Here is a 27,315-nt window from a genome sequence, read left to right as displayed (position 1 = left end):
ACCCTACAAGATACATAATAATTATAAATGTTAACTTATGAAATCGCTCAAAAAATGATAACACTGTCATTATCATTGGCTACAGTTGTACATCCCTGACTCTTGAAAAAAGTAGCTTAATTCACTACCTTTACTCTACGCGTATTGTCTCGCTCTAACTGGTAAGCTGTGTTAACGTATGATAGAGATGGCATATCCAGTGGGGTGCAGTGACGTCAGAGGTCGCTGCTTACGTCATACGCGGCAAATTCAAACGAGTGATCGCTCACGTCAGTAAAAAATATCGATTTTTCGTCTCAAACTAATATTCAAAGGTACAAAGGACTGACACTATTTAGGATTTCTTTGTTATAGATACACTTGGTCATGTGAAAAGCTCTGTAGCCATCATAAAATTTGTAGTCATTGTACCACCTTCCTATATGATGAAAATAAAAGTATAGTGATGAAAAAGAGATTTCAGTTTAATGAAAAATATTACTTTATTAATTTTATAAAAACGACTTGTCAAGCCAAATACTAAGTACAATTATCGCGATATGTAATAGTTATTGTTTCATCGGTTATACACAAAGCAAAAAAGCCCTTAAAAAGGCACGGTGGCGATGCAATTAATTTGATCTTCTCTCGATACTGCTTTCGTTCTAGCAGAAAGAATGATTCTTCGGAACCATTCAAAAAAGTAATTTTCAAACTGATTAATTATTTTAGTTTGAAAAATGTAATTGCATTCAAATTTGAGAACCTCCGCCATTTTTGAATTCGGTAAAATTGGCCAAACATTGTCCATTCAGTTGTAAATGCATGTAGTTTATTCATAAACCTGATAAAACATATTATATGCTTTCTGATAAAGGAGACAGCATGATCTATATAATATAAGGAGATTGAATGGGTCATTTACCCATCCTAATTCATTCATGTGATATTATTGATTCATAAGCACTTCACAAAAGCGCCCTCTAGTTCGAACGTTTACAACTTTCACTTTCCACGCACTGACCTGCCATAATTCTGTTGACCCTATATCGGTTGGGATTTGGATCATTATTTTAAGTATTTATTGAGCAACGAATTTTGGCTAATGACGATTTTATTACGTGTATTTTATTATTACCACATTAAATGTGTTATAAAAGTAATGTTGGAGAAAATGAAACACAAATTAAATAATTTACTCATTTATATAATAATAATATATATCTATATAATCTGTTACGTATTATACAATAATGGACCGGAGCCCAGCGATTTCAAAAATGAACAATAAATTATTATTAATACAGCATTCGTAACAATCTTTGGCTAAGTAAGATTCTTTTGCAACTTTGGGGACCCCAACTTTGGACCCTAGCGTGAGTTTCATCTTACATGAACCGCGGCCTTCGAAAGTATAGATTAAACCAAGACCGACACGAAAAAGACATTCAACATCCATTTAAAATGTATAGTATGTAGTTTCTCAGTTTCTCTATTTCAGTGCAATAATAATAAAGGTGAGAAAGAAGTCCGCAGCCATTTTGAGATATATTCGAGACGATTAAAATGTAATAAAATAAAACTCGCGCTAGGGTAAGACGATAAACTTTGCAAAGACAACAAACATATTAATCCTTAACTTATACCAATCGAAGTCCCCAAAATCATTAAAACGATCAACAATTAATAGAATTATAAAACATAAATGAACAGAAAAACAATCACGCAGGCGCGCTTACCGACGACTTATATTAAACTAACGGCCATCATTCAAATCGCTCGTGATTTTTTTCGTACCGGCTATAGTCTCACACGCAAGTAGCGAAGATGAACATAATTGCAAATAAAAGCCCATCGAACTCAAACTCCACGAGCCTCGGACGCTTCGGACGCCGCGTCAGTTCACCTATTTATATTCTGTATGACGTAATTTATGATTTCTCAATTTTTATAACTATAAAAACTTTCACTCGTAGAAAGGACTTCGGACACGATGCGTAAAAGCGGACGTGTCCGGTCGAGTTCAATTGCCGATGGCCGGTCGATGGAAACCGTTGGTTTAAAATTTTACCTCTTCAAACCACTTTCGCACTATCATTAAGGTAACATAAAAGTGTAGGACTACGAGTATTCAAGATCGTGATGCGATTTCGAGAAACACTACTAACGTTAACGCAAACCGAGCGGCTAGTGTCAACGTCATACATTGACATTTTTCCAAGTTTTTATTATAATCTATAATAATAATGAAACGGCACTCAATAAATGTTATTTTTATATATATATAGGTTTGAATTAGGCAAGTAACAATATACAATATTTAAATGCTTTAATTATTATAATACAATCCCGTTTGTATTCAGGTTTTTCTAATATTTCAGGTATATTATAACCGTTGATAATGGCCAGAAGCACCTTTGAATTATCAAAATCGTGAAGTATTTTTATAAATAATTTGTTCTAATCTCTCCTTGCGTTAAAATAATTACTATGTGCTTTCGACCCTAACTCACGTATTATATATTGTTACAACATAAACGCGCGTCTAAATGTATTTGTAAACGGAAATACTGAATATATTTGAGGTTCAAATAATAAACGATACTAAGAGTGTTGATAGATATACTCTAGTATCTAGTTCTCTAGAACGGAAATCAAATTAAAATCCATTTTCAAGAAATAATTTACTCGTGAATGAACATTTATAATATAAATTGGACGGAGCACAAATTTCATTATCAAATTTTAGACGCGCGTCCAATTAACGTCCGACTCTGATATTGAATGTATACATAACCAAAAACTGATAAATGATTTGGTGAATTACTAACATTGATTTGTAAGTAGAATACTGCAATCGCCGTTTTTGATACAAGTTTATACAAAGAAATGCAAAATTCTATCAAAAACAATGATGACGGCGCGATGATATATTTACATTTAACCTAAATTAATAAATAAGCACTGGACGGGCTGTTTCGATAATATTTGAAAGGTACATCGTATTAGTATTCCAAGCGACATAAAACAATTCCAGTGACGTGTCGTATCGAGTTCTGACTCAATTATACAAACACTAAATAAGCATTTATTTTGCATTTAATACCCTCCCTTAACCGAACTAACAAATTAAAATCCTATTCTAGTTCAATGTACCTTTGAAACATCCGCAACACCCCGTATAAATGATTAGGCACGACGAACGTGTACGACACACGACAAACGCTTTCGCGACGCGTTTATGCAAATCTCAATCAAATCTCAAAGGTAATAAGGTCTAAATCAATATGTTCGGCTATTTCCTAATGTAATCGTCTCCTAAAGTCGACGCATTTTAAACTGAGTCGTCGGGCAATAAATGTCGCTATCGATACTTAGCTGCGCACGCGCTCCGACTTCTGATTGGTCGTCACGAGTAAGGGTTATTGTTTTTCTATAAATATAAGATTGTTTGTTATGACCCTCATTGCATTATTTACGCTACGGAGAATTTATTTACTAACGTGGTTTTGATGAAATTAAATGGTGACATGTATCTTACAAATTATTATTTTTTATTTTAGATAGCGAAAAATTATTCCTATTAACATAATTTAGCATATCGACCGTACTTATCTCGTTATCGATATACATCTCTTCAATTCTTACGCACAATCTCCCGTAAGTGCGAGCGAGACAGACAGATAAATATGAATTACGACCCGAAGCCTCATTTCTAATGCGTCGACTGCAGTCAGGAGAGCAACCTTTACAACTAACTTCTATCACTATTTGTTCATCCCTCTCTATCCGCTACTTAATAAGGCAGCCGTTTTGTACATGAGAACTGTCACACGATGACTATTATGTATCTAAAAACACCGACGATTCCACACGAAAAACCTATTCCACGGTCACTGACGTTCGTCCGCTAAACCGTCGCGCGCGGAATCTTCGGGTCGTTTGGCGGAAATTGATCTAAATGTATGAACGACCGGGACTAGCCCGTTCACAAAAGCTCGGTCGCGTGTGGTACACGTGTTATGTTAGTCTGTTCACAGCAGACGGCAGACTCGAGGACAGACGACCGCCGTCGCCTTTGCGGCTCTCCATTCTGGAAACACATTCAATTTGTTACGAGAGCTCTATACGTCGAATGAAATATACAAAATAAAGAACTCACAGGGCGGAGGCGGCGTTCGCTACGTGGAGGAGGCCAACTCGTAGAACAGCACGTAGGCCTCCGACGACACCACGTCGCGGGGCTTTATCGGGGACACTCTGCAATCGTAAGGTGGCGGGTGAGAGGTCTGAAGGGCGAGGTTTTATTGAATTAGTCGGATCGGGATGCGGACTCACCTGGAGTCGTTGTACTCGTGCCAGTCCCCGGTGTACGGGTGCTTGCAGTACGCCGTGTAGTGGCCGGAGTACGTGGTGCCTGCGATTTCAAATATACGTCGTAAAAATAAAATTCTCGTGTGACAATGTTCGTTCCCATACTCCTTTGAAACGGCTCGATCGATTCTTATGAATTTTTTTATGCATATTCAGTAAGTCTGAGAATCGGCTACTATCTATCATTCAAACCCTTATGTGATAAGGGGTGTCCACCCAAAATTTTATTTTTTATAAACAAATTTTGTTTTCGTTTTTTTTATTACATATTTTCTCTCACGTTAAATTTTATGAATTTATGTGTCTGTCTCTTTTTACTGTTGCTTTTTATTTCATCGAATTTCCAACTTTCATTATTTTAGTTTTTACCAAATTAAAGATATAAATAAAAATTTAACATTAAAATATTTATTTTTGAAAGAAAAGTTTATGATAGTGAAAAAGGCTTGATATTATTAATTATAAAAACTTCGTTTTTGAAGATTTCACTTCTACCACGTGTGATTGCATACGTGAGTTGTTTTTATTACTTTTAACCAACAAATATAATGAAAAACAATCAATAGATATATTCAAAGCCTCTCACCCGAATGGTTACTGACGGCGTAGAGGTTGTAGACGGCCGAGCTGGTCTTGTTGGCCGCGAGAGGAGACATGTCGAGGCCGGTCAGAGGGAACTCCACCACCACGCTCAGCTTGCCCCGGAACCGCTCGGTGGGGGAGAAACTGCGGGTTTGAGAGATGTATAGTTATACCGATCTGTCTACGAGAGAAGTGAGACAGGAACGGGAAGAACAAATTACCGCTTCAGATGCAGCACCAAGACCTGCGGGAACTTCTGGACCGTGAACCATTTGAGGCACTTCCGTCTCACTCCGCACTTTGAACACGTCTGAAAAATATGAAATGATATTCAACGCAACCGTATATCGAATCTAACATATCGGTGCAAGAAATAATTAAAAGAATCAATTAAATAGAAAAATTACCGGCTTCTCATCTCCATCCAACTCTTCCTCTTTGACAAAGTGCTGAAGACATTGCTGCAACTTGAGAGTGCCCGTGCGAGACGGAATTGGCAAACTGCAATAGGAAAATTCAAAAAATGTAGATGCAATCAATGAAAACTTGGAATATTGGCCGATGTCGCCAATATAATAATTCCATTAAAATATATTATAATATTATAAAATATATTAAAATAATATATAATAAATCGGCACACGAAATGTCTTAATCTTCCCTTTCTTTTCTATGAGTGCAACACTCCATTTCTACCTACAGTGCGTAGAAAGTACACATGTCAAGAAGTAAAACTTCTTTGTAAATTAACTATTGCTAAGGTAAATGCCCCAATAGGTGATCATGTACCAGTATATGATCACTCCATGTATTTATATATCTATATTCACACTGTTTACACACTGTATACGTACTAATGATAATATAAATAAATAAAAAATACTGCACAAGACGTTATGCGACAGAATTGCCATCTAAAGTTCTAATATGTTCCTACTAAAGGAATACATCAACAATAGCGTGTTGCTTCATGCTACGATCGCCCTTTCTCACTCTCTCTCAATGGGTCTCAATCGCTCCCTCCCTTTCCTTTGACAAAAACGCTGCACACGTGACGATAAAATAATCAATTGGATACGAAATAGCGTTACCTCAAATCCCAGAAGGGGTCGAAGGTGACGCTGTCGTGTTTGCAGTAAGTGCAGCGCAGCGTGGACTTGAGTTGTCCCACGAAGATGTCTCCCACTCGGCTGTCCTCCATGCGGAGGTAGCGGTTCCAGGCTTCCGCCGCCTTCGCTGCGTCGCTGAAACGTTTCGACCACTTCTTCACTCGTTTATTGTAATATATCGAAACCAAAAAAAGATATCCTGGATAACAGAACCCATTAAACTTTCAGCAAACACGAACCATTTAACAATGAGATACAATTTGTAATGTATTCATTTTTCAAGTCGCAATTTTCCTTTTAAAACATGATAATGAACATTGCGTGCCTCAGTTGCAAGGTTTCAGGCATTCGTGGAATAATAATCGGTAATCAGGGAATCAAACTCCCGATCTCTGCGCTGATTCCGTAGACTTACCATGGGCTGTAACATAATATGATAAAATTACCTCAAACTTTCGTCAATCTCTGTCAAAATCGGTTTGGGTTTAATCGTGACTCGGTTCACATCTTCGTGAAGACCTTCGAGCAGGTAGCGTAGAAACTCCTGAAATAAAGTTTTATATTTATATTTACCCTTTTAACATGGTGCCAAAGAAATAGAGATACCGACCTGTGCATCCTGCTGACTGTATCCCATGAAGCGAGGCGCGAAACGTTGAACCTGCGACTTGAGCGACGTCGTGTTCACGACGGTATCGCGTTCACCACTGCGCCACAGCTCTTTAATAACGCTCGCGAACGCTGCAATCGAAATCATTATTTAAATATCCGCGATTATTTAAAGAGATGAGCATAACTACAGACGGCAAATTATTTACCTGGTTTTTATATTTTAAATAGTAAAAAAAAAACTTCAAGGGACACCCGGATGGAACGAAGTTCCTTTCGATTAATTAGTGCAGGAATTGTAATTTTTTTTTAAAGTTATTCTAATATTTTTTAGTATTAACAAATATAATGTAATATAAACTTAATCAGTAGGCTCAATTTTAGTAATAATTGGCTTGTGGTAACTGAAGTAGGAAACGTTTGGGATTCTATTTAATTAATATTTATTAATTAAAAATATAAATAATATAAAAGTTTATTGATAATATAATATTACATTTAATAATAATATATTAATATATTGGAGATGCGATATGTCATCTTGCAACACCAAATATGAAATATTATATTTAAATTAATACATTTACACTGTTCAATACGAAACGAAAATAACTGCCTTGCTTTCTATGAGAGATAGAGAGAGAGAGACTGACTGACTGACAGAGAAACACGGGCACGCCGCACAGCTTATAACTAAAGCAAAAAGTGTCGTTACAACTTTTGGTTTTAATTTTTCCATCTGTCCGTCACCTTTCGCAACGCGCGATAAGGAACTTCGTCCCAATAATATTTAACACTAGCTATACTCCGCTGTTTCCCCACTTTACACGGTTGCAGCCTAATTGATTCACAAACTCCGACACAGACCACGCAGACGTCCTAAGGAGTTCATCTAAAAAGATGAAGAGAAAGAGAAAGACAACTCACCCTTGATCAACGCGCCCTTCATACAGCTGAGCGTGGTGTTAATGTCGGCCGTGTACTTCTCATCCGACACATATTCGAGCAGTGGGCGAGTGTTCGAGAGACATTGGAACACGCTGTTCATGAAACAGGTGTTGCCGATGTTGCGGAGACCATTGAGACCTGCAAGAAGAGTACATAAATATCAATAAGTATTTGCGAAGTGAATTAGAGTCGCCAAATGTTGATATCTGATATGTGTATCTGTAGTATCAGTCTGAGGGAATATTACTCTAAAATTTCTCACCACTAGCAGTGGAAAGTTGGTCTGTCTGCGGCTCGCTGCTCCTGCGTAGGCCGCTCGGTCCACTTTTACCCCCAGCCAACTCCTAAAATTTGCATTTATACAATTATTTACTCAAATAATATTAATTTGTACACGTCCATTCGTTATTTGCTGTCTATTTGTGAGTGTCGAGCACATTCACTAGCATGGACATCTCAAGCTCCCTATCTCGGACTTAGTTGATAGCGTATTTGCAGAAACGAATGGATATATACACGATTTTATTAATAACAGAAGCATTCCAGCGTTCATCCTCAAAATGAAGGCACACAAGCTCAAAGCGATCTACATTTCTCTAATTGGTATGCTTTTGGCAAAAGTAATTTAATATTTACACTATTATTTGAAAGAATTCATTCACAAGTGCCTAAGTATACCAACTAAAGGCCTACATCGTGCCAAAACAATGAAATTATTTTCTCATGACCATATGATCAATTTATAAGCAAAAAAACAAGTATTTTTTACTTAGTTTTAACCATCTGTTGAGCTGTATTATTTAAAACTCAATCTAAGTATAATTTAAGATCACATTCTACCAAATATCAGGTGAACTCATGCTTTACCTTGTATTAACAAAACATGTTTTTAGACCTCGAAAGAGACCTTTTAGGTTCTGTGTAAGAATGATTGATACTGATTATGCGCAAGTTCTCAATTGTATCTCGTTAGCCATGACTGATATAAAGCACTCGAAAATGAAATTTCGCTTTTAGTTTAAAAAAACAGTTTTATTTACATGATTAACAGTCTTGCAGGAGTAGATGTATTAGTTTTATTTCAAACTAACGCGTTAAATGCATGCGTCAGACGTTAAATAGACACACACTTGTGTCTCTTTCAATTAAGTTTGCTCAATTAATGAAAGATAATGATTTCCTGAGTACACGAAAAAACACTATAATGTAGCTTGAAGCAACAATAACAAATCCACTCTAAATCTTATCATAATGTACGTAAGAAGATAAATGTAGCCGATCAGAGCCCAGAAAGAACTTTAGAAAAGTATATTAGGTCTTAACATTTTTAATATAAATGACAATGGTATTTATCCTAAGGAGTAGAGAGAAGGCAGTCCGGGATAATATAGCTTCAAACTACATAATTTGTTTTACCATCCGAGGGTAGTTCATCGAAACGCCCGACATTCGACGCCTGTCACCTCCCAGACGAGCGCCAGACGCGCGAACTATTGGACGTGCCGCACGGACAAAAACATTATATTTATTATTAAATAGATACAGTTGTTTTGTCGTTAATTGTAACAATAATTAAATCGCGGAGATTATTGAAGTTTATAAATGTCGTGTCTACCTGATAGTGCAGGCCATAAGTGGGTACTCTTGGAATGGCCGGTCGAGGTTTGTAGCAGCGCCGGCAGCCACACCTCATTGCGCAAAGCAGACAGTATCCCCGTAGTCACGCATGCTAGTATCACGAGCTCCAAGTACCAGAACATATGTTGATTGGAGTCGACTTGTTACTAATTTTATCACTAGCACTGACAATACGCTTTTAGCACTATTAAGTTCAAACTTCTGATTTCTCACTATGTCACTAAATCACTTCGGTTATTATTTGGTACTTTTAAGAGAAGTTAATTTAAAATTAACTCGAAAAATTGTTTACTGGTAACTTTAACTTGGTGTTCTTGAGTTTCAGAACCTTTAACGAACTAACTGACCTAATATTATGATGTTTTTATTATAGATTTTCATTTCAGATTAATTTCTTTTTTAACCAAATTCGAGAGTAGTTGCCACTGTCTTTAAAAAGTATATTTTAAGTTCCCTAATATGTAGACTTTAAATCTGTTTCATAGAAAACTCGTTCAGAATAATATATATTATTTGTTTACACGTTTGAATTAAGTTCCGCGCCTTTTGGCTTTCAATCAAAATCCTCAATGTCTAATTATTTCGGTACAAAATTCTAATATCTAATAATTTATATAATATAATATATAATTAAAAGTCCCACCGCTATTAATTATCACAGTCATTTGTCTATTCATATTTTTGTTCCTTACACAACATATAAGTGAGAAAGTAGCCCTTATCACAAAATTTGAAATGGGCAAAGAAAATCGGGGTTTCAATCAAAGTGTCAATATTACACGAAAAGTCCCCAAATCACACACAACCTTGAACAAAACTGTCTCTTTCATTATCATTCAAATAAAAATAAAGTTTATAATAAGGAGCACATGAATCAGAATCCAATAACCACAGATATGCGAAAATAGACAAGGTCATCGTCCATAGTTCAAGCATAATTACGTAATACACGGATTAAAAATGGCGGAATTTTCGATTCCCGCCGAAAAGTGACGTCACGATGTGGTCATTTCGAAGCCGCGGGCCCGACTGGGCAGACGCCGGTGAAGTAAGCCAAAAGACGTTGCCAAATTTCACAATGCATTTATCAATGATTTGAATGATAATAAGGGGCGTTATCGAGAAAAATCGTTAAATTCAACTATCGGAATACAATAAATAAACTTCTGCATGCGATTTTACTCACGTGTTTACAAAATTACCTCTTCAAAACAACGCAAATAAAAGTATTCAGAGGTAGTATACTTTTCCTCGGTGTAACATTAGTTTGAAGGCAATTTTCTCTTTACTTAAGCGCCTAGCAACCGAACTGAACGAGATAATGATAAGATATCAACGCCCTCACATTTACGTTTCAATAGCGTACTTGGATGACGTCATACACGACCAACACGCAAGCACAACTTTTTCACGGCACGTTACATACTATCTTTACTTTAGAGGGCTTCATCAAAAGAAAAACATATTTAATTAAAGTGGTGACTAACTAATTTCAAATATCGTAAATTTCTTTATCCAACATATAAAAGCTGTCCGTATTTATTGAAGGAGCTGTCGAAACAGGCTGCCACGGCACGAGCAAATACTCTAGGATCTCTCAGGATGAGTTTCACTACGGAACAGTGAGTATCATCGTGGAGACCAGAAGCCACCGAAAACCTTATGAGATAAGATAAGTATGCCAATTATAATAGGTGAAAGTTATATTAGCATACATTGCGAATCAGTCTTTTAGGTGATGCCTATATTTATTTCGATACGATATCAATCGACATGTAGTAATAAATATTTATTCTAATAAAAAACAGAATATAAAGTTCAAGAGATACTTTCGCACAAATACCTTACACGATTTGGAAATTCACCAAAGAAAAAAAATATTAAAACGCATTCACCACCGCCACGAAAACGTAACAAAATTAATATAAAATCATTTGTAAACATAGAAAATTTGACATTATTTTTTACTATTTGTCATAAGACATCATAGTTAAACAATTGGTAATTCTATAAAGGTTTTATATAAACTCTGGACTTGTATTATGATGCTAAATAGACTTTTTCAGTTTGTCAGTTTAATCCTATTTCATAGAAGAGACCGTCATTCACTCAATTATTGTATTATTCTTATTCAGAATACAGGATACAGGTACCACAGATATGTGTCCATTATATTAAGTTATGCAAAGTCCTGGCACAAGATATAATAAAATTTACAGATTCTAACAATAATGTCGCGGCTTAGTCGTTCTGACGCATTCTATAACGTAATAGTAATCTACGTTCATTTCTATGTTGATTACACAAACGACTAGTTATAATGGTAACAACACCTACGATGATATCTGGAAAATATAGTTTGTAACAAGGCTTCAAAATTCAGAATAAAGTCGAATAAAAATAGGAATCTTCAGCAGAAATTAGTCAACTCGGGATAAAGTCGGTCATCGGCCTAGTTTATCTGCCAAATTGTATTTGGTACACACCAACACTTATAAATCTTTTCTACAACCCTATTTCACTATGAAATACTTTAGATTTACTTAAATTACAAAATAATAAGCACTTTTTATTTAAAGGGGCAAATCCGTAAATCTCGCGGGCTTTTCAACAAAATGGCAGCTAGTGGTCAGATGTCATTTACATGATTTGATGTTAGGGTACATAAGTTTGTTTGATTTTAAGTCGTTAGACGAAGCCTTTTCAAGATCTCGATTCATTGTAATGCACTTAAAAAGTTTTTTTTAATTAACTACCTAAATATTATGTCAATGACGCACAAATTTAAATGCACTGACGAAAAGGAAAAATCTCTAATAGCGCGGGCTTTTTCGCAAGATGGCAGACCAGTGTCAACTGTCAATTCGCACGTGGCTCAAACGTGGCGCTAATTATTTTTGCTGTTTATATATAGAACAATTCATTTGACATGGCAATTTTTCAATTTCTCTGTTCGGCCTCTGATTTAAATAAATCAATTAAAATTAGCAATTTACATTTAATGCTGATTATAAATCACCACTACGTAAATCTTTGATATGACAATGGCTAGTACGTCTGGCTAGGCTATATTATAATTGTCTGCGACCGGCATTTTGATCTAGATTCGAAGCATCTTCCGCGTTCTAAATATACCGCGTGGCTAAATATTTTCATTTCAAATGTAGTCTACTTATACAAATTAAATTTTCACCAACTTAAACTGTATTAATAAAACTGTGCAAAAGATATGATTACCTTTAATAAAATACTTTACATGGACATACTAGTTAATGTATATAGTGCACGCAGTTATTAAAAAGAACGGTCGAGTATAAGGTTTAGAGTGAAAACGTAGCGCTAAGTTTAAGCACAGATCCTTCATTCAAAACTATTTATTAGGAATTTATTTTGCGTCAAACCAGTATCAAACAAAATAGTTTAAAGAGTCTCTAGTCGTCGTCATCAATGTTGCGATATGCCAAAAATAAGGCCAAGATTCAGAGTCGAAACTTAACACAAGCATGACTCCCGTGGTTTTTGATATTATTAGTAGTTTGATAATATTTAGTCGTAAGGATGGACTCTGAATTATATTGACTTAATATTAATGATTGTTAGTGAAAATGATAATGCATTCGATTTCATATACTCTACTAATAACCTTCGATAGATGTATCTAATGTAAACTAAAAATAATAATTACGGTTCTAAAGTATAATATACGAACTAGGGAACATTAGTATGACTCACCGTTTTGATATCATCATAGTCTTTGTCCAAGATCCTCCTTCGGGCGGGTGGCGTTTCGGAACTAGAATCAGTGGGCTCACTGATCGTGCTCTCCGTACTAGTTTCCATAGAGTTTATTCCATCTTCCAACTTTTCCGATCTTTTCTTCAAGTAATTCTCGTGTTCAAAGGTCTTATTCTCAAAACCAGTCGGCGATTCTTCCAGTTCTGTATCTATGTACTTAATCTTCTTCTTATCTGCTTTCGGGGAAAGCCCTGAAGCCACCGGTTGCGAAATCTGTATATAGGACGCGAAATTCGACGTATGTTTTGGCGTTTTTACTTGCTTTTCTATATCGTTCTTCAAATTCCTAACTTCAGGGCTACTTCTCTTATCTTCTACGTCTCCATTCTCCGTTTGTATAACCGTTGATCTTTCTAGAATCTTCCCGATTGGGTTATTAGGATCCAGTTGACTCTTGATACTGGCCAACTTATCGGTTTTCGAAAGCGAGGTACATGTGATGGATTTGTCTAAGGACGGTTTCGCTAAAGACACTGGTTCAGATAAAGTCTTGCTGATGGTTATATCCGAAAGTTTTGTTGGTGATTCGTATCTGCCATTCTTTTCGCTCGGCAAATGTATTGGGACAGGTTGGTCGTCTTTCGAGTTGTATTTTGTATATCCGCTCGTTCCGTTTTCGCAATCTTTGAGCTTATTAAGATATTGCTCCACCGTGTTGTTGGTATATTTGGGATCGTTTGCAGGTAGTTTGGTGACTGTCATTTTTGAGTCGATTCTCTTTCGTATTTCGGAAACGGATGGCACTTCGTTTCCATTGGTATCTTTTATGCCGTTGGTCATAGAGTTTCGCTTGCTGTACATTGGTGGGTAGGTGGGCGATGTTTCTTTGTATCTTCTGCCTTCCGGTTTCTGGTCGAAAATGAACACTTAGGGCTTTGCCACGTTTAGCTTAGGAATAAAATTGATTTCTCAGTTATTGGAAACTGTCAGATTTCAAAATCATTCCTAGCTAAATGAATAAATTGAAACATTATATCTCAAAACGTAAAAGTAAAGTATTTATACGCAACGTTTTAAAATATGGTATTGTAAATAATGGGATATAGCGTGTGATTGTGTGTTAGTTCTAGAGAAAACGCACATGCGCCTAATATTTGATTTGCTGTTACTACTACAATGCATTTGCTTATGTCGCTTTAAAGACAATCGCTTTCAAACCCCTTAGCAATCCCTTTAACAAAATCTTTGAGAGAAATACATATCTTATATATCATTGTTCCCATTCGCAAATAATCCTAAATACATATCTGTACGTCGTGAAGATTATTAATAGTCTTTCAAACGGCATATTTGAAGCATATTGGATAGCTCAGTGCGATGTTAAGAACATGAACACACAACACACGCTCAAACGTGGCCAACTATATACAGTGCCTGCATTTTATAATTAAATCTATCACTGGTCTGGAACTATACTTTATTCTTTGAATATTAGTCCAGTCCTTGAATATAATACAGCTGACTCTGTTTTTTATCTTATATGATGCGAAGAGAGATAGCAATGAAACAACTTTAATGTGAGATTTATTACAGAATGAGACAAGTGATAGACTTTATATATTTATACTTTATGACTAATGTAACCATTTACTTATTTTTCTTTTCTTTTATGGGAATTATTTAAAAATTATTCATATTTCTAAATTGTACACCCCAAATTTCCTTCAAGTAATAACAAAGGTATTTGTATATAAATATATGATAACCCTTTTCCTGATTTCCCCGAATTGTTTCTCTCTATTAATATTCGTAAAATCTACTTTGCACAGATATTTATTTACCTCGGATATGGTGGCTGTCCTCGGCTTTCGTATTCTCAACTCGGAAGCGGGAGGGCGGCCTATATCGTTCGAAATAGACTTAGATCTTGATATCTCGTACTCTTTCTGAATCCGTTGTGTTAGCGGCACATAGTTAGCCGGCGAGTATTTGTTGTAGAGCTCAGCGGTCGACATGGCAAGAGCCGCCGAGCTGAGGACGTCCCTTTTTTTCCTGAGAAGCAACGCTTTTTGTCATAAGCCGGACAAAAAAGTCACGAAAATTCAGTTTCATTCAGTTATTTGGCAAATGTAAATAACTCAGACTATTCGAGGTCGATCGATTTGCTAAGTCAGAGCCGAGTTCGTCAAATTACGCAGTCGGTTTCAGTTTTAATTGGTGGAGACCTTAGAACAGCTGTTTTATCAAAACCAAGACGAATTCGAAACACAAATAAGGGTAACAATTCATTAAATGTGATTCATCGATTTTGGATGATCTTAAATTGACACTGCTGCGTCACTCGTTGTACTTCGCCCTTCCACGCCTTAAGCTCAACCGTGGATATAACACAATCATCAGGGCCGATCTCAACAATGCTTCCGCTGAAACCTTTTCAGCCTAACAAGGAGTGCTATGCTCTTTCGTGGCCTGGCTGAGGGACCATAGCAAAAGGACATGCATAAAGTTCCACTTCATCAGTACATATAAAAGCAATTCCGCTCACCTGTTAGCATCATTCGTTCTGCTACTTTCGCTCCTCGTAGTCGACACATCTCTAGATCTAGATTCACTCCTTTCTGTCCTATATCTCGAAATCCCACTATCCGAGTCTGTCACACTTGGTGCTCTGGATGTCCTCGAATACTCCACTAGCGAGGTTTTTCTTTCCCTCTTGCCGTCGATTTCTGAATATTTAGATCTAAATTCGGTAGTTCGATCTCCAAAACTACGGCGTAGAGTTGACGTGACATACGTTCCACTACTGCGGAAGTAGGGGTTGTCTAAAGAGGACGTGAGTGAAGATCGGCACCCCGTAATGGGGGAGGATGTGGGGGTAAAACGGGATTGAGATACAACAGGCATTTTTCTATTTGATTCTTGGTGGGCGCTGTCTTTGCATTTTCATTTGGACCTGAAACAAGGAGATTTTTGTAAAATCTATTGTCACATTATTCAGCTTTTTTTTAAATACTAGGAATAAAATATATTGTAATGCTACTACTACATTTGTGAAATTAAGTCAGTAGAAACCTTTGCTAATGAATAACGTCAAACCGATTGAAGCTTTAACAATTTGAATTGTTTGCAGTTTAAACAATAGTATATATTATATAGGGACTGGCTAAAAGCCAATTCACTAAATACATTATCAAAGGTATGTATGTAAGTCTGTTAAGAGAGTTTTACTAACCTAGTCATAAAAATATTTGAAATATATATTTTATTATTGTGTTTTGAAATAATAATTATAATAATGACTCCATTAAGGATATGTTTCCTGATTATTGAGAATCTGCGATTAAACATTAATTACAATAGTACAGGGACAGACAAACTAACTTTTGAATGTTTAGGGTCTCTATTCATTTCTGTCTCTGTTAACGTGTATGCCACCTAATGGCTGCACGGTCAAACCTACTATTCATGTAAAACCTATATTGAGGGCAGAATCAGTTAAGTAACAGTTATGTAATAATGCAGTCTAAGCTGAAGTAATACCTGTAAGGCTTCCCTGCAGAAACTAATGTTTGAAGATATTACAGAAACAAATGCACTACAAGTGCCATAACATTAATACAGTTCTACATTAAGGTGCTTTACATATTAAATAATAAAAATACACTTTCTATGATTGTGAAATGCTAAGGGTATGCTTGAAGTATGTATAGTATACTGCTGCTACTCTAAACTTAAAATTGTTTATTATTTACTTACATGAAAATTTTAAATGTTCAAGATTACCTTGGTCACAAAAACATCGATTTTTGATTGGAAAGAGTCTTAACATACAATAGTATGTTAAAAAGCTGTGGGTATCTATAAAAATTCAAGCATATTGCTGAATAATCTTCAATATTTAATATGATTGTTTTAAATTATAATTATTTTCTAAATTTAATTGATGTAGCTACAAATTATGTTATTGGAATATAATATTATGCTTGCAAGGTCATGACTATGAATATCTTAGATTGACTTGAAATATTAATAAAAAATTGATAACATTAACAAATCTTCTAATATTCTTATAATGAATTGCTTACATTTTAATATTAACATGTGTATATAATATAATAAAATGTTTACAGTTGTGTTTTCTGATTAACTTTTAAAATACATCAATAAAATTAATATCAAATAGACAATGGAGTTGCTATAACCAAAATACAGATGCAGAAAGTAAACAACATATGTATATTAATATTTTAATACATATTTAATTGTTAGGTTTTATCAAGGTTAATTTAATAAGGAACAGCAAACATATGAATAATTTTAATTCTAGTCCTCATGATTAATGACAGTAAATTACAATGAATAGGACAATCTGGATACTTTTGTAAAGGATTATGCTATAATATGTCAACCTTGATGAAATAGCAGCCAGTTTAACCATTTAAAAGTGAGTACTATGTCAAGGCCATGAGAATTTTAGAAAATTACGAACCGTGGCCTTAAGTCATAAAAATATTCTTTGGCGACTTTTTAGGTGAGGTAATTTGATACTACGATCAAAATTTATATGTAATGACGCGAATACAAAGCCATTTCGTCATGATCATTTCAAAATCTGTTTATTCACTTTCTCACTTACCGGGCCTCTGGCAAAATCACGAAATCACTCCAAAAATACACCTTGATTTATTTTTAGCGACAACAAACTTTGTGTGTTCAACGCAATAGGATTATGAAAATGTTAAACGAATTCACATACAGATAATCGATAACACAAATAGATTATCGAAATAACATAATACTCACAATAAATGAAGGAATCTTCGCAACTGTAACTAAATTTAAAAAAATATTTATTCTATCTTCACAGTTCGGTGGAACTAGATTTATAGCACACACACACTTCTCCAGGCACTTTCGTTTTGTAAAATTGATGGAAAATGGACCGTAAACGTCCGTATTAGATTTTTCTTGATCGCTCTTGTAATTTTAGAAAAGCAGGCTCCATTTGAGTGACGTCACTCGAATTGGCAATCCTACCTATTTGCTTGACTTCCGCCTCAAATTCTTCAAGGATTTTAGTCCTTCGTCCCTTTTAATAAAGTTTATAGTTAGCACAGGCACTACCCTACACTGACAGCTGACTTTTGGTATTTAGTGTTGCTCTACAAAATAATTGTCTCTTTTTACACCCATGGAAATAAGACGTCACCGCATGACTCATCGATGGTCTTGTTTTAAATTTAATAACATTGAGTGTCTGGAATGTTTGAATAATTAAGCAAATTGTTAGTCATTGCTTGAAACAACTCAGATTGTTTTTATTATTAGTAAAAAAAAAATCAACATTTAAAAAAAGGAATCAAATGTATCACTAGATGGCGCTTATCTCGATAAAAATATTTAAATCTTCTATTCAATAATGGATGACGCCACCAGTGATTTTGGTTCTTGAAAATAAATTAATATCTCTTGATCATGAAATATTATAAGAGGTAATGATTAACCATTTAACGCCCAAGAGAATGACATATTAGAACCTAGAAGAATTGGAAACCGAAAAAAATTCTGATTCGGGCATTCAATAATTAGACTTATTCAAACACCTAAAGGCATATGAGATTTAAAATATTTCACGTAAAGTTACATCAAAATACCTCGTATAGTTATAGTCTTCCAAAGTTTGAACGAAAAAACATTTTTCATGGGTAGGCAATACCCATTTGCAAAAAAACACAATACTTTTGTTATATATAGCGTGTAGAATCTTATTCTTTTACTTCTAGTTAGGTGGTTTTATTTTCTCAGAAATAAAAGTGAGTTTAGTGTTAATATTTGAAACATTTCTGGAGATTTGGTATATCTCTGTATATATAAAATTCTCGTGTCACAATGTTCTTTCCCATACTCCTTCGAAACGGCTCAACCGATTCTTATGAAATTTTTATGCATATTCAGTAAGTCTGAGAATCGGCAACTATCTATCTTACAAACCCTTAAGTGATAAGGGGTGTCTACCCCATAAAAAAATATTTTTAGACACATTTTTTTGTTTTTATTTTTTTACGTTAGGTACAACATACATGTGATGTTTTCAAGGGGAAGGTGATTAGGTTTTTAAAGTCAAGGTGCTTTTATAGCGTGACCGAATATTTAGAACATAAGTTTAACAATTACTCATAAATGACTTGACTTCTTATTATGACATTTGCATGCCTATTTATATATGGCTGATTGTGCGGACTTTTCTTGTTGTTCGATTTTTTTATTTTGTACCACTATCTTGGCAAATAAAGGATTTATTTATTTATTATTTACAAAAATACATACAACCCTTAATTTTCACCCCTCTACGATTAACTGCTATTTTTTATTATAGCAAAAAGTTATGTTTATTGAACTAAAACAATGTTTCTTAGAAATAATATAGGTACATGGCAAAACAACGTTTGTCGGGTCAGCTAGTAATATTATATAAAACAAAATATTATATTAAATTGTAATTTTATAGCGACGTCCAAGGGATTTTTATTTCTATGTGCGCACTTAGCTCGAGTGTTTTTTTTTTTTTTTCAATAATTGGTACGCTCTTTTCTTGTAGGACCTTCGTGCAGCGAAGGAAATTTCGTGAGGCCTGATACGGTATTAGAAAGAAAAAATATCACGAAACAGATGAGGCCTATATAGGTATAGGTTTATATATAAATGATTGTAGCGCCATTATCGATATTGTATGGCTTACCAGGCCATTTCAGTATTTATAAGTTTATTACGTTTAATAATAAAACATTAAATATGTTTGGAAGTCATTTAATTAGGTACACAAAATACATTACACTATACATTTCTGGTTTAGTCTGTGAATAATTTAGTAAAAACAATAAATAAATTTAAATAAATTAGTTACTTCCAGAAGTAATATAACTATACAGGATGGTCAAAAAGTCGTGGATCAAATGCAAGTAGGGGATAGATGAGGTCATCAGCTGCAAAAAACGGGAGTTGTTCTACGGGAGGTCTATAAGCTCAACCTCTGCAGAGTTATAATTTATTTTGCGTTTTTATAAGAAAATTGACTTTTTTTACTAATTCTTATTAAAATTCGAAAAAATCTACATCCTGTATCTTTTTCATAATATCCACTATAACTAGGTATTTATAGTTATTTATTGAGTGTATTGAAGATAATATTAAGTTATACGATATAAATTTTTTTTCAAATCATAACTTTTTGTTTACTTCGGACTCCACTGTGAAAAAAAAATACTCTACCGAAAAGTGACCCTGTAATACACGATTGTGAATTGTGTGACTTTTTGGCCAACCTGTATATACTTAAAACAATAATTATATAAAAATAACTTAAAGAGTCAATAAACAGAACCGTAATCAGTTTTTATTATTAGATTTTAATTAATTTACATCATCATTAATCTACTTTACAATATTGAATTTCAATTAAATATTTTTTCATATTTAATACATGTTCGGCGCAGTCTTCATTTTGCTTAATCTAAACAAAAGATGAATTTGTACTCATTGCGATGTCGGTAAACATCAGATTGCTAACTGTAAGGCCACCAAGTAATATTCAATATAACTACAACTATATTTTAATATTGAGTTTTTTCTCTTTTATTTGGTTTTTATACCTTTTTTTTTACCTAAAACTACTTTAGTAATTAGAATAAAACAAGAGAGGAGAGAAGTATGAATACATATTATTTACATTTAGATACAGAAATATTATTGCATTTTATTCCTTTAACAGAAGGAATGTGTGCATATTATCGCCATTTCATATTTTAAAGGAAAAGCTGTGAGAAGGAAAGGAAATAAATTTTTCCTATTAACATTTGACACCCAGATGGCCCCAAAATATAAGTTTGAAGTACTTAGAAAGCATTACAAACTTATCATTTGGAGTTCTCATCAAGTTCCTCCTATTCAGAGGTGAGGGGACGCTTCTTTACATTATTTCCACGTATGCTTCTATCTCGTCCTCCAGTATGCTCTGTAGTCTTCTGGTCTTCCTAGTCTTCGTGTGGAATGTCCCACAGCGAGTAAAGTTAGCAGGCTATACAGTCTCTCCTAAATGGTGTAATACTGTACTATACAACCTACTACCTCAACCCGACATGGTCTATTTTACCTAGATAACACTAACAATCATTATAAATGAAGAAATTAAGAAGAGAGTTCTCTACATTTTAGTACATTTTATTAAAAAGATAAAATCATTATTTGCACAAAAAACTAGCTATATGAAAACTAATTACATAAATTTATAAAAACAAAATCTACGTAATAATAACACAACACACATAATAAAAAGGTAACTAAAAATGTTGAAGCGTCGAAATCCCGCCAAAACTGTTCCCGCGTATCACCAAACTTGTGTGGATGACGTAGACTTGCGACTAATAGCCGTCACACGAAATTCGCATTCCTCTATCTTTGACAATTGACATTTTATGAATCTCAAAAATATAAATCACGTCACGAAGACAGATTATACTCTTTAGAGCAACATAGATTATAGTCATTTATGGTGTAATGCGATACTAAATGCTGATGAGAATAGATCAATAAATTGGATATCGGCAAAAGAAGGGGCAGAATCGTCCGTCAAGAAACTTTGTACGGACGCAATACGCGGTTATAAACGTGAGACGGAAACGTCGCAGTCTACTCTTCCATACGACTTTGCGCACAAGTTCGGGTCTACGGGTCCCAGTTGAGAGGGTCCAAAGCTAAGTGGGAGAAAAATTATAATAGGTCAACAAAATATCAAGTAGATGTGGCAGACGCAACAAAATGTGCTTTTGCATATCGATTAAATTAAAAACAATAATGAACATAATATGTTAAACAAGCAAACATCAAAATAAATATTAACTACTTAGCGTGATTCTAAATTAAATGGTACATGTACAATGACGAAAATCCAAATATGAAGACAATTATTCTATTACCAATAGCCACAGTTGTATGGAGTCTTGTAACGTTCCCACGGGGCATGGGACATTTATTACATCTGTATGATTAATTTTGCTTTTATATCCAAGTAGTCGGCCTTTACCTGATACACTTAACAGGCAAAACGAGACAACTTCCGCCATCCATTTTAAATTATATGATAAAATACAAATCGGGTTCTTAGTTAGAAATATGTTGCGAATATATGTAGGTATATGAAAAAATTGCGAAATGAGCAAAGATCTTATCGACTCAGTTGTTTCCAAGGAAATCGCGGACTAGATATTGACTCGGCTAAGATCCGTCAGTCCTTTTATAGAAACCATAATGAATAATATAATATATTTAAGATTGACATTCCAAAAGGATAGAAGTAATGAAAATCAATAGTGAATTCCCGTGACGTATGGACGGATGGGAACAAAACCATCATAGTGATAGAATCTTCATTGGTGCATCCGTTGGCTGCTGCGACTGGTCCAGATTTCTTCACTTGGCATTTCCTCATCTGCGCCCACCGTCCTGAAAAGTGACGATTTTTTATATCATACGTGCAAAATGTATGTTTTTTTAAAAGACCAAAACTTGGAGTTTCCTTAATTCACAATCAAAACTATTTCTTTTCAGAGCTGGTGCTTTTCGCAACACAGTTAGGGAATGCTGCCAGCTTTGAAGGTACTCTGCCACAGGGGCTGAACTTTTTAAATTAATTTCTTAAAATAAATCTGGATTTCGTGGCACGTATAACAAACAATAAGCGAACGCCGAGGAACATTTTATTTCCCAGATTGACGCGAGCTAAGTCTTAGAGGGAAGTAAGTGTAATAAAAGCAAAAATTTGCACAACAGGTGTGAAGCTCAACGGTAAGTCGTGGGAAATTGAACAGATGTTTCGCGATTTTACAAAAATAAGAAAAAAAACCGCTAAAAATGTTGAAAAAACACTAAAAAACCGAGCGTCGACAACAAAAGATCGTCTTTGTGCTTTTTTATCGATTCGCTACAGTTAGACGTTTAAGGGAACCGAACGGAAACATCACAATGACCTAGTGTAAATAATTAGACAATTGGTTAATAGAATTAAATAATCTAATTTCTATAACGTTATTGGCAAAATATTATTAAAGACGCAGAAATCTCATTGATTAGGTAGCTTATCAAACGCACGTAACAAAATTCTATGATATTTTAATGGAAACTAAAAAAGGCAGTTGAGGAAAACCCATTTATAAAGGGAAACTATACTTAAATCCCAAATAATAAAATAGTTATTATTTGGGTTTTAAAACAATTAATTAAATTATATCGTAGAAATTGTATACCACAGTATATACTACTCAGATCACCTTTACAGTGATAAGCAAGATAGTGGTTAACAAAACACAGGAAGACCACAGATCCATAGACGAGATCAGCTGTCTAGACGAAGCCGCCACCCCCGCCCTCCAGCCGTCTAGACATCGCTCAGACACCCCCTGGCTAACTTGATAGCGAGATTCTAGCTGGGAGAATCTATTTAGTAGTTTTTGTTAAGTTGCATTAATGGGATTAATGTGAGCGTGACACTCGAGTGCCACGGAGCTAAGTCTTCTCTCTTCTCATCAGTTCTTCTCACTTCTCGTAAATTAAAACTAAATTCAGAGTTGTTGTATACGATGCAAGGCATGTCTACTGCCTATCATCAAGTAGTCCCAGTCGGAATTGCTACGTTACTTTTAAACCATCTGAAAAGTCCGAAAATTTCACAATTCAACGTGTAATTATTTCAAAGAGAAACGTTATCAAATGCGTTTTCTAAATAACCGCCTGTTTCAGTGTGAATAAGTCATTAGTTCCAGTAGAGAAATACAAGAACAACGCGACAATACTGTACAAAGTGTACTGTACTGTACGAGTAAACATTTTGATATTTAAAATTCTATTTAGATTTAAAATATTTATAAGTATTGAAAAGTCTTGATCGGAACTTGGCTCACCACTAGATGCTAGACTATAGCGATCAAACCCCATACAACAACCTCAAATAATAATGTAAACAGAATTGCATCAATAATAGTCAATGTATGAAAATTCATGAAAATTGGCATACGTTGAACTCGACGTAATCGGTCTTTGACCTCTGCCACGCAATGACCCTCGACAGGTCGTAGGTTCAATACCCACTCGATATAATGTTCCTGTCTGTTTATTTTTATACTTGTATTATATCGATTTTATAAGTCGTAATATATTTTCAACTTAGCTTTTAATTTAGAATAGCCACGTAAATTTTCTTTCATAAAGGTATCTTCTTAGAATAGCAAATTCAATTAAACTTAATATTTGCTTTTAATAGCATCTTTTGTGTCAATTATGTATTAATATAAATATATAATAACAACCTGAATATATCTCCTCCTCAATTTCCCTTAATGCTGACTTTCACCGTTTTGCTCTTCCTGGAATTGAGAAAAAACTAATTAGAAATTATATTACGATTGTTAGAATTAAATTCTTAACATCCTAACTAACAAAAAGAGTGGCGGAGAGTTTATTGCCAGTTCTTCTCTTCCGTTCTACGCTCTTGATTTGAGAACTGGCAGTAAATGATTTTTTTTTGACGTTCATAAGTGTACATCTATATGAATAAATGATTTTGAATTTTCTGTCATAAACTGGTGCGGAAATATCCTGATGTGTTCATATGGCTTATAAGTTATAACTATACCATAACATTAGCTACCTTAAGGATATATATAGTAATAATAATATTGTCTAGGACGGCGTGTCGAAGGCTCATAATGTGAAATCTTGTGTAATATAGGTACTTTTAATGGCAAAAATCTAAACGATTTCTTTAAAACTTATCTGCCAGTGTTCGAACTGAATACATTTGGTTGTTTGTTTAATCTTGATAACAATAACGGTTGTACACAAAGCGATATGATTTTCAACATTGTAAACTGTTTTGCTAGTGAGAGCTGCTTTATTAATTGTAAAGTTTACTCGATTTCAATGAAATCAAATTTTTTTTAATAATTTCTAATTTTCATTGGTTTCTTAAATTTGGGAAATTGGTCTTAAATTTTTTTAAATGTCTCGGTTACAGCAAGTTGTCACCTGAAACCGTTACTAATGCAAACTCTAAACCAAAACTAATGTTGGTTGTCCCCGTGACTCCCAATGGGGCAAGGGATATCCATCTTTACGTCTTTGATTTCCAAGGCAAGTGAATAATCAGTGCAACCATCCGTCTACGGTGCCTACCAACCCGCAACAATAAGCGTTCCGACAAGAATCAAACGGTGTACCTTCATGTCATTTAACAACAAAGCCAGGCTGGTACAACGATACAGTAGAAGATCAGAGAGACTGCTGCCTCACTGGGTTGAGGACCGGAATCATTGCATTGAATGTGCCTCAAACGAATAAGCACCTCTTACGCTATTATTCAGCGTATGCGTCTGCGCGTCTGTCCCGTTTCCGGTGACAATTATCGCGAGTGACGTCACAACTCACGCCTCTAAAGGGAGATGGTACTATACACTATCCTCCTCTAAGTAATGCTAGTGATGTATGACCACATATCATTCGAGGTTTCACTAACTTACTTCACTTAAGTTAAAAAAAATCCTTACAAATTATTCCAAAAGTTTCCAGTTGAAGATTAGGTCAAGGAACTGGTTTACTTCTCTTCTTTATTGGATTTTAAATGATTATTTCCTTCTATTTATAGCGCATTGTCTAGCTTATTTGGTAGTAATTCTCTGATATTTCTCATGATGAAAATAGCAGTGGATATTATATAATATGTGCATAGGCTCCGATATGATTTTGTCCCATTCGGTAACGAGACCCTTGGTTTGTTGGATCCTAGCGCTATAAGGCTTTTTAAGGAAATAGCAAAAAGGTTAGTCGACATCACAGGAGACCGAAGAGCTGGCAGCTACCTCGGACAAAGAATTAGTCTAGCAATTCAAAGGGGGAACGCTGCCAGTATCTTCGGAACCTTGCCAAAAGGCACTCTTTTTAATAATATATTTTAGTTATTATATTATATTTTTTAAGATTATTATCGTCATATTGTATATATTAATGAGAATATATGCAATAAACAAATTACGTTCGAGTGATGTTCAGGTACTGCCAAAGTCATCTCTACTTTATTATTCCTCGAATGACATAAAGACGTCTTTATCGTTGACAATAAATCGCTCTATTGACGATTGCAAGCGAGAGTGCCTTTTGCCTGCATTTTCGGTTTCATCCTTAATTCATATCAGAAGCAGTATTTTCCGGCTTTTGGCTATATGAATATATGTTACACATATACAAATTTCGATGAGATATTGTAAAAGTGTTGCTTTTGTTAATATAATAGTTCCTATGCATTTTAATTTTATAGAACAGGGGATAAACGGTCGGAAAGCTCATCAGCCTTGCGATTCTGTAACTCACTTTTTGAACTCGCACAGCGGTTTTCGCATCGGCGGTCGCGCTCAAATCAGTCGTGAAGCAGTCATTTTACGATTTGGCATTCTGATAAACAATAAACTACAAGCTCCCTCCTTATCAGAATGCCAAATCGTAAAATGACTGCTTCAGTTAAATATAGATTTAACTACGATGTAAGCTAGACCTCGACGGGACCTTGGCAATTGAAATGTCTGTTTAACCCATATTCAAGAAGCCAGACATGCAATTGACCGGTTTGCAGCCACATTTGGGATAAAAATATCAACTCGCGGCAGACTGCAGCTAGACATTTTTTTTCTTTGTGACCTCCTTCGTAACCGGTTGGCGTGTGGTGTACGTTGTGAGATAGGGCGGGTCATTTTATTTTTACAATTAGCTCTTCAAATATGGTCCTATAATAGTTTATTTGTTCTGCAGTTATTCTCTTCCGTTCGCCCTTGATTTGAGAACTGGCAGTAAATGTAAAATTAGAAGTATTAAATGTATATTTCTTTTTCGACGTTCATAAGTCTACATTGTGTTACCTATATGAATAAATGATTTTGACCTTTTGACATTTATAGGAGAAATGTATAAATGTGCCGAAAATACTTATAGGTTAAGATTTTACGCTCTCATAGTCATCTATTAAATGAATGATTAAATATGGAATAAAATCTGTCAAAAACTATAATTACGTATCAGGATACATTGCTTTGTTCTTATTAATCTACTTATTTGATTACATTTACATAAATGTACTTTCTCACGTATAATATGTATATTTATTGGATTACTTAAACCCAGAGACAACAAAGCGCAGCCACATATCAGTTACCCGCCTCAGCGAGTGAGTTACACCAGCTCGCTTTCCTCGATACTTGAGGTGTAAGAAGCCAGGCTGGTTCTTGGAAGTTAGTATGTCCGTCTG

At 34.8% G+C, this 27,315-nt stretch overlaps 1 protein-coding gene and 1 long non-coding RNA gene across 5 annotated transcripts in view; both read right to left on the bottom strand.

The window, feature by feature from the left end:
- Nucleotides 1-1,165: 1,165 nt before the first annotated feature.
- On the bottom strand, nt 1,166-18,079 carry LOC125054998 (ubiquitin carboxyl-terminal hydrolase 2-like). 4 transcript variants are annotated; one of them, XM_047657177.1, is made up of 15 exons: nt 17,778-18,074; nt 15,520-15,927; nt 14,816-15,026; nt 12,972-13,883; nt 7,864-7,945; nt 7,581-7,739; nt 6,655-6,785; nt 6,491-6,588; nt 6,027-6,179; nt 5,343-5,436; nt 5,157-5,245; nt 4,940-5,079; nt 4,318-4,396; nt 4,142-4,239; nt 1,166-4,072 (listed from the first exon to the last, which is right to left on the bottom strand). In XM_047657177.1, exons 2-14 carry the CDS (start codon nt 15,876-15,878, stop codon nt 4,161-4,163), a joined length of 2,586 nt encoding a protein of 861 aa, XP_047513133.1. In that variant the 5' UTR covers nt 15,879-15,927; nt 17,778-18,074; the 3' UTR covers nt 1,166-4,072; nt 4,142-4,160. The 4 variants fall into 4 exon arrangements, 3 of the variants coding, with proteins under 3 accessions (XP_047513133.1, XP_047513134.1, XP_047513135.1); XM_047657178.1 differs by lacking the exon at nt 17,778-18,074 and adding an exon at nt 17,611-17,721; XM_047657179.1 differs by lacking the exon at nt 12,972-13,883.
- Nucleotides 18,080-20,388: 2,309 nt separating this feature from the next.
- LOC125055221 overlaps nt 20,389-27,315 on the bottom strand; it is a 29,519-nt gene continuing 22,592 nt past the window's right edge. The window contains exons 3-4 of the long non-coding RNA XR_007117832.1: nt 24,332-24,388; nt 20,389-22,472 (exon numbers count right to left, since the gene is read on the bottom strand). This is a non-coding gene — a long non-coding RNA (uncharacterized LOC125055221). The remainder of the gene's footprint in view (nt 22,473-24,331; nt 24,389-27,315) is intronic.

Source organism: Pieris napi, chromosome 13 (genome assembly GCF_905475465.1).
Source record: "Pieris napi chromosome 13, ilPieNapi1.2, whole genome shotgun sequence".
Taxonomy (NCBI): domain Eukaryota; kingdom Metazoa; phylum Arthropoda; class Insecta; order Lepidoptera; family Pieridae; genus Pieris; species Pieris napi.
The sequence above is the reverse complement of the archived record's forward strand: the minus strand, read 5'-3'. Positions and strand labels throughout refer to the sequence as shown.